We start from the raw sequence: 15,017 nt of genomic DNA on the forward strand, positions 1-15,017 counted from the left end.
AAGCAGCAAGACTCCCACAGAGCTCCCCAGAGTCGGCAGGGAGCTGCTCTGTGCTTCACGGGTACCAAATCCGAGCCAAGATTTTCTTTGCTACTTGTAAATTTTGCATGTGCAATTGCCTTTCAACATTCAAATTGCAACATCTGGAATGCAAGTTCCCATCGCTGCCCTCCCTTCAAACCTGTGGCAGTCCCAAGAGACTCTTCTATTGCTTTTCTATCATTTTTTGGGTAGCACCAAAAGAAAAAGAGGGGAAACAAAACCCAATTCCCATTCTCCATCCAACCAGGTAATGTAATTACAAGACACTGGGTGATGAAGCAGCAGCACTGGGTTCTGTCAATAGCCTCGGTTAAGACAAAGCAGCATTTCAGCTTTCTAACTGAAGGGCTTTTCATCTGATCGACCTGCCTGTGGTAAAAATATTACAGGACGCTCAAATGGGGGGATTGATGTTCTTGTCAGTTTAGTCTCTTGGTCATTAATATTACATTAATGATAGGGATCTAGAAGGCAAATGGAAGGAATGTAACGGATTGGCTGGTTTATTCAGATGAACACCATCCGGTGGATTGCCGCATGTGTAGCTTCTTATAAAGTAGACCTTAAAAGAAAAGGTTGATGTTGTCAAATAAATCACAGGGATCAGGAAGAGCCCCATGTTACCGGTCCCTGCTTGGACACCGACTTAAAGCAATTCTGTTCATCCTGTGCCTCTGGTGCAAGACACAGAGGAGTCCGTAGCATTTCATATGCCTGGAATAGGGTCATTTATCCACGTTACAAAACAATTACGTGCAGCTCGGCCAGAATGTATCTTCCAAAACAGCTCCCCTGAGAACCTTAATACTTCTGGGTCAGAAACAAACTGTTGCTTTTTGTTCCAGGTCTGTCAGGTGGAACACACTTATCAGTGCTTGCAACAAGCATCCCTGGCACTGGGCACTGTCACCATTCCCTTCCTGAGATGTGCAAAGACAACCATAACAATCACAAAAACAGGGACTGAGAGAACTACAACGCGCTTCTGCAACTGTGGCAGCAATGCAAGGTTCTTGATGCAAAAGTTTTCAAATCCTAATAGCTGGAATATGACCTGAAGCTAAGGAACATTCGCAGGCAGTAACAGGCTGCTGTGATGAGTCACAAGCAAAGACTGAATCCAAGCAACCCAGCTGTCAACAGATACCAGAGTTTTCAGAACAAATAGTTACAAGTATTGATAAACAACACTAACACCATCTCCACCTTCAACAAAGTCTATAGAAACGTGGGAGATCCAACCACATCAAGCTGATGGGCTGTCTTGGCTCAAACACTCTGTGCTTTGGATCAGTTCTTAAAGCAAAATTTAGTTAAATCTGAGAGACAGGTCTGGTTTTTGGAGAGCACAACCCCATGGTCCTGGCCCTGAGACACCTGCAGAAACTGATTTCTCAGCACCCTTTGAAAAAAGCACCAGCCACTGAGACACCCAGGTGTGAATGTTTTGCCCTACGTGCATCTTCAAGGGTAGAACAAGATCTGAGAGTCCACGAAGGACACATTTTAATGACCTACATCTGAGAGATATCTCATTTTTAGCATCAAATTTCCAGAGGGAAACTGATGCATCTATCAATTCCTCCTACCTAGCAGCTTCTTCTTATTCATGATCTTCAAACAGCTGTTATTTTGCTAGCTGAAGCATTATTAATTGGCAAGGTTTTATCATGCTGCAGTTCCATTTCATTCTCTACAGCCATCCTATTTGACAAAATGACAACCCTATTTAACTATATTAAATACTTTTGCATGTTCTGTCACTAGCTTCTTATGGGACTATGTCAATCATGTTTTCAGACATGGTGATCAGCACCATTCCCAGGGATTTCCAGCTCAAAATCTATTACATGGGTTTGAGATTAGTACTCTAATTCAATGCTATCTGAATTGCAAATGCAGTGTTTTGTGTAGCATGTGAACTTTATGCACTTAAAAAGAAATGTCAACACCTCAAAAGACTAATTTAGCACCTGGTACTAAGACATTTCACATCTTCACACTATTTACACGTTACTCAGAACACAATGGCCCTTTTTTCAGCCTTTCTGTGTGACCCAGGAGGCCGCAGACTGTGTGTGCCATTGAAGAAGCGCTGACACATCCTACAGCATGAGTGATGCTTTTGGAGCAGCAGGCAACCAAGAGCTCGACCAAAGAAGAGCCCAAATCCCAACTTTTGCATTTGAACACAAAGCCAAAGAGGCTGAATAATACTTTCCCTCTCTCCTGCATCCTATTTTTCAACCTTCAAGAACCACCAAGGCCCTTCTAATACAAAGTTTAGATTGGTACTTTCACCTGCAAAACTCGTCCTAATGAGACTAAAATTGAGTTGAATGAATTGTTTTATTTGTGAGGCATCATTAAGCAAGCTCTCCTGAAGCATCATGCTTTTGTCCATGTCATAAGCCCCATGAGAACAAGCCATGAGCTGCCCCACTTACATCCACGCTAAGTATGTATCAGCTTACATCCTTAAACGGTAATAATTCTCCAGACCTGCACGTGAACACCCCAGTGAAGCACAAAGGGACATGTTCTGCCTCCCCAACTTGGCACCCTCTCAATACCCTCAATACACAATATTCTGGGAAGCTTCTTTCCAAAGGAACAGGATCACCTGGTGCCATCCAGACACTGTGGTAATGACTTGCTTTGATTCCTGAACTCCTTTGACCAAGCCAGCCTCTCCCACCAGTGAAGCACAGCATGGAACAGTGGAGCACTGCACTGGGAATGGCTTGTGCTCCTCAGGTCACAACCACTACTGCTAGGATCATCTTCAGTTGATAGGAAATTTTATACTCCCTTACTCTGCATTTTAACATTTGCTTAGAAAGTTACATGCAGCTCTATTTTTTCCCCACCCAGCTGGTTCAGTCCATCAATTTAAGGAACATTTTCCTTTTCTTCCATTCCTGGAATGTTTTGAATAAGGCTGAGCTTAAGATGTTATAATAATTATTTATACAGCACAATGTTAAAGCATTATAGAGACTTCCAACAAGACAGGGTTGAAGCAATAAGACCTCCTTTCTGTGTTCCATCAGCATGCTCTGGGGTTATGCCCCTGCTGCAGTATGACAAACAGAATATACATTTTAATAGACAACACAAGAAGAAGGAATTCTTCAAAGACACACACAACCTGGCAATGAAATAAATATGCCTTCTTCCCTCTGCCTCCTCAGCAAATAACTGAGCCAGGTGAGGTTTTCTGCTCAGGCACAATGAGGCAGGAGAGGTGGGATGATCGTTACCGCAGGCGTTGCATCCAAACCATCCATTAACTGACAGAGCGGCTGAACTTTCCTATTCTTCAGCCTAGAGACTGTAAATTCAGGTTTCTGCATAAAAACGGGACAAAGCTGCAAAGGTGTTTGGCCTGTAAAGATCTTTCATGCTGGCACCACAGTCCCCAGCTCTTGTCTCTAGGCTCTTTCATGATCCCATGAAACAGCACCAAATGTCAGCACATTGATTTATAACGATATAGGGTTTGACTCAGTTCCCACAAAGACACACAAAAGGTTGCCACAGACTTCCAAAGGAGGAGCTGAATCAGACCCACAATCGCAGATCCTACGATAACGATTTCAACATCTTCCAGTAACCCAGATAACCAACGGTCCTCTAAAAAAAGAGCGGAGGCAATTACAGGGAGCGCTCACTGAGCCCCACTGCAAATCAGCGTTAAGCCTGGAGCCTATTTCTTGATACTCTCCTAGCACAAACCTCTGTCCACCTGGTCCATAAAATGCCTGAGCTCTGAGGAGCAATTCTGACATTTCATTTTAATGAACCGGCAATAGAAGCCTCTGCGGCAGCACGCGTCGCTTCAGGTGACTTACGACAGCAACAGAAACATCTCTTCTTATTTCAGCATCCACAGATATTGCGTGACTTCAGACTGATTAATGACCCAAACGTATGCAGCAGAGGGCAGGAGGCACACTTATCGGATCGGGGTGATGTGAGAAGTTTGAATGGGATGTGATGCCAAACTCCGCTACCTGGGGAAGGTGGGACTTGGGATCTGTAATGTTTACTGTTCTTGGGTCCCAAAGGGGAGAGAGCAGACCCGACCCTGTTCCAGACACCCTGTAGACAGGACAACCTGTGTATGGTACAAACAGTCCTTACGACAATTTCTTTAAGTTCATTTTTCTCATCAGATGAATAAGTTCTCTGAGTAAGCTTTGGAACCATACTCTGCCTCCCTCCTGGCAGCCATCACCAGCTGTGTTTTCAGTAACTCTTCCGAAACGTGTTACGGATACATGGATGCAGATACTGGAGGGAAAAAAACCAAACCAACAGAACAGAAAATACAACACTTCAATTTCTGATAACACCTACGAAAAGCCGCCTCCTCCCACAGATTGGCTTTTTTGGGCTGATGCTCTGAGAACACCGTATACCTGTTTTTCATTTATAGTTTCCCTTGGAAAAGGGACAAGGTAGGAATATAAAGCCATCAGGAGACAAACACGACAGTAATTCTGCACTTTATTTCAGCAAGCTGCAACTATTGCATCTATATAAATCTTCTCCCATCTCGTCTGTCCTAGATCAGCAAAATCTGAGGGAACAACGAGGACCCAAGAATCAAGAGTTCAAACCATTACACTTGTCTGTGCAAGAGAAGATGTTGCTCTTACACAAAAACAGTTTCCCATACAGTATTTGGTATCAATATATATATCTACATATATTACCCACTCTAATATTTTCTTCTGTGATAAGATGACCCAGTGGACTATATTCCTCCTGAGAAGTCTAGCAAAAGGGCAATTGTGCAGAAATCCAAATGCCAATTGCAAGTGATCATCTGTAGAAATCCAGTATCACGTTTAAGGCTTCCAAAATCCACCAGAGCCAAGGAACAGCCCCCAGCCCCCAACCCCGAGCCCCTGTGCCAGTGCCAGCCCTGATTTCAGCAGCAGCCACACGAACTGCCAGGAATCGCATGCGAGGGAAGGGACTGAATGTTGTGCTGCCGACTTCACTAAGTTGCTCAGGAGAATGTGATTTGCTTTCTTTCTAAAAGACAGTTCTGCTCAAAAATAAAAAATAAAAGGATGGAACAGTGGGATATAAGCATTCCAGTAATTCACGGTGACTTCAAAGATAACGCTCAGTACCTGTCTAACATAAGAACCGATGGCTTGGGGCTTTTAGTTCTGTTTGTTTCTGGTTCTCAGACTGTGGATTTATCCTACACAGTGGAAGCAAAGGAACAGAAGCTCTGTGTTTTGTAACATCACTTCTGCCAGCGCATGTAAGACCAAAGGGCTTTATTATGTTTTTTCTTAGAGTGAATCATCGTGTGTAGGGGCATGGGGTTGGTTTATGTTTACATTTTTTACATTAAACCAGCTAACCATTTGTTCCACACGGCACATCATTTGTTGCTTCTCTTTTAGCATTACTTGAAAGACAAGCTCTGGAAATAAATACACATCTGGCAAGGCTGAAAGACGGGACTTTAGCAAGCACTGCAGGCTAACTGGAATTCCACAGCGGTCTATTTGCTTCCTCTTTCAGAGATAAATCAAGAGGAAAAAAACAGTAGTAGAAGTACCTATCCAGATTAACTTGCAACGGGAGCAAAAAGGTTTTATCATATTAGCTATATCAACATTTAAACAGAAATATTTACCAAGAACTGGAGGATTCAGAAGCACATTCCTGGTTTACCTTGGTCATTCTTTGCTTTTCCATTTCCAAACCCTCTACCATGTGCGGCTCTGCTGTCTCCCAGCAAACCCACATTACCACAGCCTGGGCTGGCTGATTATTAGGTACGTTTGGTCTCCCAGCCTAGCGGAGCCAACCTACTTAGCAGAACACTTTGCCTGTCTGTAAAACAACATCCCCTTTACACAGAAATATGCTTTATTCAAGATATTTGCATGGTAACTAGCACTATTTCACAAGACTAGGAGGACAGTCTGCAACTTTCCACCTCCAAGCTCCTTCTTGCTTTAAGAAACCGGTGTCTGCCCAAGAGGGAGAGGGGTCCCGGTCTCAAATTTGTGCTAAGAGGGGTAGGAAGGTTTGCACCAAAAGCAACATTTCACCTAAGACAAATTTCTGGCCAAAGCAGTCAGCTGTAAGAACAGTTATCATGACTAAGAGATGTGGATATCCAAGCAGCCAAAACCAACCCCCCAGCACAGGGGCTGATCACTCCTGATAGCCAGGTTGCCTCACATGAAACTGTTCAGCAAGCGAGAAATGGTCCAACTGGGATTACGGACTCTTTCCAGTGACATCCTGGAACATAAACCAGCCCAAGGGCATCAGTCACCACACGGGCAGCCAGGCTCTACACTCATCAAAATGTCCTCTAGAGGAAAACTGGTTACTTATTAAATCAGAGTTTCTATTGATACAGGGGAAGACAGACGCATATTTAGCTTTTTGCGTGGATGGAAACACATCTTGGTAAAGAAATTCCACGATGCCTGTGTGCTCAGTGTGCTCCTCTGTGATATGACTCTGGACGGCCCGGCCACTCACTTATTATTTGCTGATTTATTATGGAGCACGAGCCAACAACCAGAAAGTGTTTCCTCCAAATGCTTCCGAAAGCCAAAACAACACACAGGGAAGAGTTTTGCAGGTGAAAGTACCAAAATTTGTATAGCTGCAGGTGCAGAACTGATTAGAAGGCATGCATAAAGAGAGGTCATTTCTAAGCAGGTGTCTGTACTTACAAAATACAAATTAAGATATATACAAACTCTACTGACGATTCTATAAATGGAGTTAATCTAGAGATCCGCCTGATGTGTACCAACTTTAACAAATTTTAGATTAATGAACAAGTTTGTTAATGGTTCTTTCACACAACTTTTATTTTAGGAAGTGCTAAATAGTGTTATAGAGCAGAAATGTGAAAGTACCAGAGACAAAATAGAGCAAGATTAACTTCTTATTTTCCTGTAGAGAAATTGTGCACTAGTATAAATTATCAAATCACATTATTTAACAGAATAAAAACTTACCTTTTCAAAATTATCTCAGTCTTGTTACTTCTGTTGGTTTTCTTCAGTTAAATTTACCATTAGCTGCTTTTATCCATGAAACCAGATGTATTTTTGGAATTGTTCTCCAATATGGTATTTATTTAGGTTTCTTATTTTGACTTGGTTTAAATGTAATCTAAGACCTCATGAACAGCAACCAAACATTTAAGTATCTAGTTATCTTGCTACTATTTTGCTATGCAAGGAATTAACACGTTGTTTTCTGTAACTATCACCTCCTATATGCTCTGGAACTAACCTCAAATTTTGGTCTGATTTTCTTTTTGCCCTGTGAGAACCTATTATTTAGTTATTGAGTAGCTATGAGCAGATGAGAGACTCATTCTTCATTTATTCAACAGCCATTATTCCATGTTAAAAGCCCAAATATATTTGGTAATAAATAACTAAGGATATTTTAATAGGTGGTTACAAACCTTAATGCAGTGCTTTCTAGCAACTATGTGTCTGCATGATATATAGATATATATCCAATTCCCTGTTTTATCTGCCAGTTTTCAGTCACTATCTTTTTAACCCAAACAGCATGAAATAGCATTTAGATGGTATCTTAGATGAACTGTTTCATTGTGCTCCAATCCTTTTTACCAAATCAAACTCCATCTCTCTGAGGTATTTTCTCACTCCGTGTCTTCTTCTTCCTACACAGCTATTTACTGAATAACTTGGCAGATAAGAATTAACACGTCCTTTTCTGTATGCTTGTTTGCACAACAAATTACAAATAATCTAGATATTAGGTCAAGTGATAGCATTTTGATTGTTTTCCTTTAAGCGTCCAAACTTTAGCCAGGAACTAACACCACACTGCCAACAACCGTTACAAACTGGGTGCCCTCAGAGCCCACCAGCTCTGTCGCTGGATTTCTGCCTTTGTTAAGCTGCCTCTTCCCATTTACACTCCAAATCTGGATTTTGTGGACGGGTACTCTATATAATCACACAGTGACAGTGTGCATGAGGCATGAGACACCGTCAAAATTGGAAAAAAGGCAATCCCTGAAGGCACAGTTTGCTGTTTCTACTGAATGGCTATTGTTTTCACCTACTTCAGTATTCTTGCTGTCGCCACACCTGAGTTTACTGTGCAGTCTTGCAATGGGCTCAGCCTGTGTCAACTTGCTCCTTCTAGCCCTGTGTTTTCACGTTGATTTGGGTGTGAGTGCTTATCTATTTATAGTAGCCTCACTGCTGCTTTTATTTGCACCAGCAAAGAGTTTTTCGTATTTCAGCTCCTCGCTTTCTTCCCTGACAAACACATCGTCTTAAAAGACAGAAAAGATGTTGAGAGAAGAGCCGGTGGTTTGCTCCTCTAATGAATCGTAGAGGAGAAAGATCAGGAAAGATGCTCTCTCTGACCCTATTTCTCATTGGCACTTCAGGAATTCGCCTTGTTCAATGTGGCATGTCTTCTCAATTAGAGATAAGGCCTCCAAAATGGTACCAAAGTGGAAAGGGACACTATGTGAAGTTGGAATTCTTTTTATGAACATGCTCAACTGCTGCAACCACTGGGTTGAGCACATCCATACAGCAACTGCGAAATTTTCCTATGACCTCCTGGAGTCAATACAAGAGCTGGGAATGAGACCTCTAGCTTAATTGAGAAGTTTTGGGGTAGAGTTGAAGATCACGGTAAAAACAGGACAGGGAATTTTTCTCAGTACTCGGGTGGGTTTTGGTCCAGAGTCAGTACTGATGCAAATCCAGCAATTTCTATCCTGTCTCTCTTGTGGTTTCCAAAACACTGAAGTTTGTATTCCAAACATAATTCAGCTTTATAAACATTATTCTCTCTTTCTTTGGCAAAAAATACTCCACTTCCACTCTGAGCTCCTGTATACTGATGACCATATATATTAACCCTTACTACTTCAGCTAATAAATCCCAAATCCTTAAACTGAAAACCAGCTCTGAAAACACAGATTACATCAGTCTAGTTTCAGTGTTCCACTATTTGCAACTCCATTGCAGAGAGAGGGATGAAAAATTGAGCATGAATGTGTGTTCCTAACAAGAAAAGTGTTTATAAGCAGGTAATCGTTTCCTTTATAAAATGCTTCCCTCTTCGGTTTTCACCACAGCTGCTTTTGCAGAATGTTACGAAGATAAATTTAGGAAAAAAACCAAATTAAACCCAACACCCTCTTCATTTGAGACAGGAGATGTTCCTTCTCTGGATGCTTCTTGGCCAAATATAAACCCAGAACAATTCACTGAGTTAAGGTTTCTACATTTGGCCATATGCATTTTTCTTTAGAAATACAGCAACACTCAATCCAACACAAAAGCCAGACAGACACGCGACTGCCACTGCCCGCTTTAGGTGGAAATTCTCTTTTATTAGAAACTGTGTGTGGGCAGCAGGGAGCAGGGCGGAGAGGTTTAGTCCCTGGTTGTCATTCTTTAGGCGCGACCACGATGCTGCAATTTCTGGAACGCAGCTGGACAGAAAGGATGAGGAATGTCCCTACCTCCCTTGGGGAAATTGGCCTGATGATGCCAGGAGCTGTGATTTGTCTCTCCAGGAATGTTGCCACCTGCAGCAATTAAGCCTCCTCTAAAATACGGTTTAAACAAGATGATATTTTTTCCTCAGAAACTGCCAGATCATTGTTTCCTCCAAGCGCCTCTGACAGGCATGAAAATTAATGCAATGAGGAGTCCTGAAAATGGGGTGCTGGGGCTGTCCTGAAAGTAGGTGAGGGATGCTGTACAAGGCTTGACAAAATTAAGTGAGCCTGAAAACTCCATCATCAGTTCCCCAGACACATCCATCAACGAGCGTTAAAGAAGCTGAAAGTGTGTCTAATCTCTGTGCTATCATCCACCTTCGCCGCCTTTCCTGGACAGGAAACAAAGTGCAGGCATAAAACCACTGCTGGATGCATTTTATCATTCCACATACCACGGGCAGACTTCTCAACAAGCCCCAATGGCTTCTCTTACAAAATCACAGAATGGACTGGGTTGGAAAAGACCTCAGAGATCATCCAGTCCAACCCTTGGTCCAACTCCAGTCCATTGACCAGATCATGGCACTAAGTGCCATGGCCAATCTCAGTTTAAAAACCTCCAGGGCCGGTGAATCCAGCACCTCCCTGGGCAGCCATTCCAATGCCTGACCACTCTCTCTGGAAATAATTGCCTTCTAATATCCAGCCTCAATTTCCCCTGGCAGAGTTGAAGCCCATGCCCCCTTGTCCTATTGCTGACTGCCTGGGAGAAGAGCCCAATCCCCCCTGGCTAGAACTGCCCTTCAGGTCGTTCTAGAGAGTGCTGAGCTCACCTCTAAGCCTCCTCTGCTCCAGACTGAACAAGCCCAGCTCCCTCAGCCTCTCCCCATAGGGCTTGTGTTCAAGTCCCTTCACCAGTCTTGTTGCTCTTCTCTGGACCCACTCCAGCACTTCAATAACATACCAGAAGAGAACCACTCTACAGACGAGGATTTGTTTTTCAAGCTGTTAAAGTTTCTTTAAGATCTCCCTCAAAACAAAACCTTTATGTCTACAGAAACTCTTGCTTAGATATGCTTCACCTGTTGTTTTTTATGTATGGACATGATCAGAGAATAACAGCTTTCACGGTTAAGAAAACACAGTTATACAGACCACACTTCACCTACAAAAGGTCAGATAACACAATGTACTCTATGTCCAATACACACCAGAAGGGTACATTCTCCTCAAGCACACTGTGATGGGGGGGGTCAGGAGTTTTTTAGGAACGTATTGTGCATCTTTTCAGGACACCGTGCAAAGTATCTATACAAAGATCTTACCTGTTCAGTGATGAAGGAGCTTGAAAAAGTGACAGCTGACCAAAAGAAGATCCCACAGCTGAGAATGATCTTTCTGTTGAAACGGTCACCAAGGTAACCAAAGATGGGTGCTGCAACCATGAAACTACAGATGAAAACTGCAAAGGGGAGAAAAAGGAAAGAAACGTTTAATAAACATCAGGCCAAGAACATGGAAACTAATTTTCTGCAAGCCAAATCCTCTAGAGAGCAGTTCCATTTAATTAGACATTCTGCAGCCCTGACTTACGAAGTTGTGCAGTCTGATCGCCTTTAAGAAGTCAACGTTCCCTTAATCAAACAGATTTTTCATTCCCCGAGAAACTTCAGAGCAGTGAACTCGTATTGTATCTGAAAGCACCAGCCCCTCTCAGCCCCTGGGAGCTCAGCATCCAGGAATGGGCAAAACCAAGACAGAACAAATTCAGAGCTTCAGCCTAAATGTCACTGAGAAAGTGAAGTCGAGGTTGGAAGGAGTTTCAAGCGGAGAACAAGCCAAGGGCTCCTTGTCGGCTCTTGCAACACAGACCAGAGTGAAAGGCCACAGAAATAGAAGTTATTTCATCCTTCCTAGCGGTTATTTTAGAGCAACCATGAAACAGTGAGGAAAAACAGTCAACACTACAACCATCCTACTTGCACTGGCCCTGTAGTTAGACAGAAAGCTCCCACCTCCTCATTAGATCCTTTCACCAGCACTCAACTTATATTTAAACCCATTGCTGAGCAACAATTTCACTAAAAGAAAGAGTTTTAACCTACAAAGCCCGAACAGGCCAGGAATGTCCTCACTGGAAAGATTACAAGTTCACCTTCCACCCCCAAAAAAACCCCAAAGCATTAACACAAGACCTTCTGTCAAGTAGGAATGAGGCTCTTGATAGAAAAACCTCTGCAGAATCTTGGCTTCAGAGTTCTCTCCTCAAAATCACTGAAAACACCTGAAATGGGGCACTCACACCATATCCACAATTAAGTCGGAACTTGGCAGAAATTACCAGATTTTAAGCTGATTTATACCTGGCTTCAGCGTGTCCATATTAGTGATTTGGACAAGGGCAATGACATCAGTTTTACTGCTGTGTCGTATGAACTTTTTGACTTTCACCGACTGGCTGGGTTCAGCAAAGCCAGAAGGACTTGGGTGAGACACCAGGACACCTGGAGATCCCTCGTTAGCACAGAGTTCTGACCCTCACAATTATCGGGCAGTTCCTGGGTGGGCTTTTGGTGTTGTCTCACCCTGGCTATCTTTTATAAGGGGAAGGATGGGGGACAGAACATTGGAAAAAACAGGCAAGAGCAGAGGACACACTCCTTTGGTTGGAATGTGTGCATAAATTAAACCGGTTAAGACCCAAATTCTGAATTTTTCATGACTGATGATATCCAATAGCTCAAAAACATGCAGAATGCTGAACTGAGTAATGATCTAAATGTCTCTTCTTTTTTAATATATTAAGATGTCAAAGCTGCTTTATAAATAATACATAGCCATCTGCATCTGTATTTTGCGAGCCGTATGACTGTATGTCAATTTTGCACTGTGATATTTGATAGGAATTACAGATTTCCTCTTTTTACATTCATAGTAAAATGAATGGAGATAATACAGAAATGTTAAGACATGACAAGAAGCACATGCAATATGTTATCACACATTTCAATAGTAACGCTATGCATAATGTTGCTGTTAAGTTAGCACATAAACCCCTTTGACAGACAGAACGCTCTGTCCCTGCATCTATCCCAAAATCCTGGTGCAAACAAAACCTGTTGGGCTCACCCACCCCTGTAGACACCCCCAAAAAACCCCATCTCCAGGGAATTTGGTTGTAATAGATCAGAAGTAGTTTAAAAATCTCAGCTTTCCAAGGTACATCTGCACTGGCCCCAGCCCAACAAGGCACTTAAGCACATGCTTAAGCACTTTCGAGTCATCAATTCCATGATTAAGTGCTTTCCTGAATTAACACCAAAGCGCTCCGCACCTTGCAAAGCTGGTGTGGCAACCTGGCATGAAGGGTATGGGGCTGTTTATTGGGAATGAGAAGCAGAAAATGACTCTGACTCATACCAAGCAGCATGCCCACTGCAATTTGACCTTACCCTTGGAAGGACGGTGACATTCATTCATCTCAGAATCAGATATTCTGCCGTTTTTATGATATAAAAAGACATGAAGCTAAAAAAGCTTCTAAGGGAAAAACCAGCAACATCCAAGTCAGCATCTCACCATTTCAAATACCAAATAATCTGATCAATTCAACTTTGAGAAATGGAGAGTGTGATCCAAAATTCACACTAAGCAGTGGGATTATTAGCTTCAATGACCTCTGGATGATAACTGCTAAGTGTAATTCTGGAATCTGGGCAAAAGCAGGCAAAAAGCACAAACCTTCTCTTTCCAATAAAATAAGCCTAAAAAAAAGATTGTCCCGTGCCTCTCCAATAACATACATCCTGCTGTTCCTCAAATCCTTTCGGAGAATTTATTTTTGGAAGATTCTGAACTGAGCTGTGAGCTTTGTCACCGGTAAGCAGCTGACTTGACAGCTCCACAAGGTGTAAAATGAAAGGACAACAGAACCTAATAAATAACAGGTAATGGAACACAGCTGTCACAATAATAAATGCAATTTATATCAGAGTATTTATGACCCAAATATGCATCAGAGCATTGATTGACTCAAACAAATGCAGAATATGATGGCTGTGTGGTCTGTCAAAAGGATCTGCCTGTTACGGGCATTTCCCATGAACTAATTTTTACAATTACTCCTGCAAATGACAGATGAGACTCCTGAGCAACAGACTGGGTTGGCAGAACAGGGGTGAATGAATCTAGGGCATGTTACCGTGTGGGATGGAAACCTGAGTTACTGCAGACCAGGAGCTGAGCAACAGCTAAATACCATGAAGGAGAGTTCTTATCCAGAGGACAGAAACCTGCCAGCACGTTCAGCTGGAGAGAGGAGCAGCGGGAACATGATTAATTTGGAGAGAGAGATGGGCACAGCATAACACGGAGTGGTGCATCCCAGGAAAGGCACCTGGCAGTTGTGCAGCCTCTTCCAATCTGGCTCCTCTCCCCATCCACAGCCTTTTCTGCTCCTCACACTCACCCACTCCCCCGTTAACATCCAAGTGACACACGGTGGCTGCAGCTTCGGCTCAGCCCACTGCCACAGATCTTGTGCTTCAGGAGCGAGCTGTGACAGGTGCTGGCATTTCATTTGCTTCTTCCCAATCAACAGCTTCTCTTCCCATTTACACTTAAAGCCACCATAGAATGTTACCAGCTCTTGAGAAGATGGCCAGAGTTAGAAATCCATGGGGATTTGGGATGAGCTACTAGAATGACGCCCTTTGGAGCAGTTGTGGGCAGGTATAGCTGTGTCAGTCACCAGTATGTAGCTGTACAGCTAATTTCCCTTGGTAAAGGATCTCCAGCAGCGCCAGCAGAAGTGGCTCAGTCCCAGCACCGGCTGGAGCCGAGATACGTTTCTGCAGGAGCAAATTATCATGTGAACAAAGGATGAATAAACAGTCACATAATTAATACCATCCCAGGAGGGAGGTTCTTTTAAGTACAGGTATTTTCAAAAGGAGATCCCATTTGTCTTTATACCTCCCTTTGTGGCTCAGCCGCTGAAATGCCGACTGCGGTGAGCATGCAGGAAGAGGATAATTGCCCAAACAGGATGGCTCGGTGTCTATTTCTGCCTCTGGATGCCTGTCCCACCCTGTACAGGTGCACAAGCACCTCCGCAGCCAGCACTGCCCAGCTTGTCCTGTACATGGCTGGAATTACAAAAACGTGAAGCATAAAAAGAACCCCAAACATTTTATATATATAAATTGTACACTTTCCACCCAAACACCCACCAGAGAAGGAAAGCATCCTCCCCAGCCTCTCCTGCCTACTTCATGTTCTGTAGCTTCAATTTTCTTCCAGGATTATGAGCTGGGAGCTGCCATTCAGCCCATGTTCCCCTCTCCAGGGCTGTCTGTGCACCCAGTGGAAACGTAAATCTCCAGACAGCGGAAGCAAAAGAGATGAGGAGAGAGGGAGATGCTGTAGACTTTATATTTAACAGTCACAAAAAGCTCCTGC

General features: G+C 43.1%; 1 protein-coding gene across 3 annotated transcripts in view; it reads right to left on the reverse strand.

Annotated features, from left to right (window-relative positions):
• Window positions 1–15,017, reverse strand: part of SPNS2 (SPNS lysolipid transporter 2, sphingosine-1-phosphate) — a 122,582-nt gene that overhangs the window by 53,914 nt on the left and 53,651 nt on the right. For all 3 annotated transcript variants that reach the window (XR_011741902.1, XR_011741901.1, XM_065853414.2), the window contains exon 3: window positions 10,883–11,019. Coding sequence is in view for 1 of the 3 variants with exons in the window: in XM_065853414.2 (XP_065709486.1) it covers window positions 10,883–11,019 (137 nt within the window). In the remaining 2 variants the exon portion in view is untranslated. The remainder of the gene's footprint in view (window positions 1–10,882; window positions 11,020–15,017) is intronic.

The sequence above is a fragment of the Patagioenas fasciata genome, chromosome 19, assembly GCF_037038585.1.
Source record: "Patagioenas fasciata isolate bPatFas1 chromosome 19, bPatFas1.hap1, whole genome shotgun sequence".
Lineage (NCBI taxonomy): Eukaryota > Metazoa > Chordata > Aves > Columbiformes > Columbidae > Patagioenas > Patagioenas fasciata.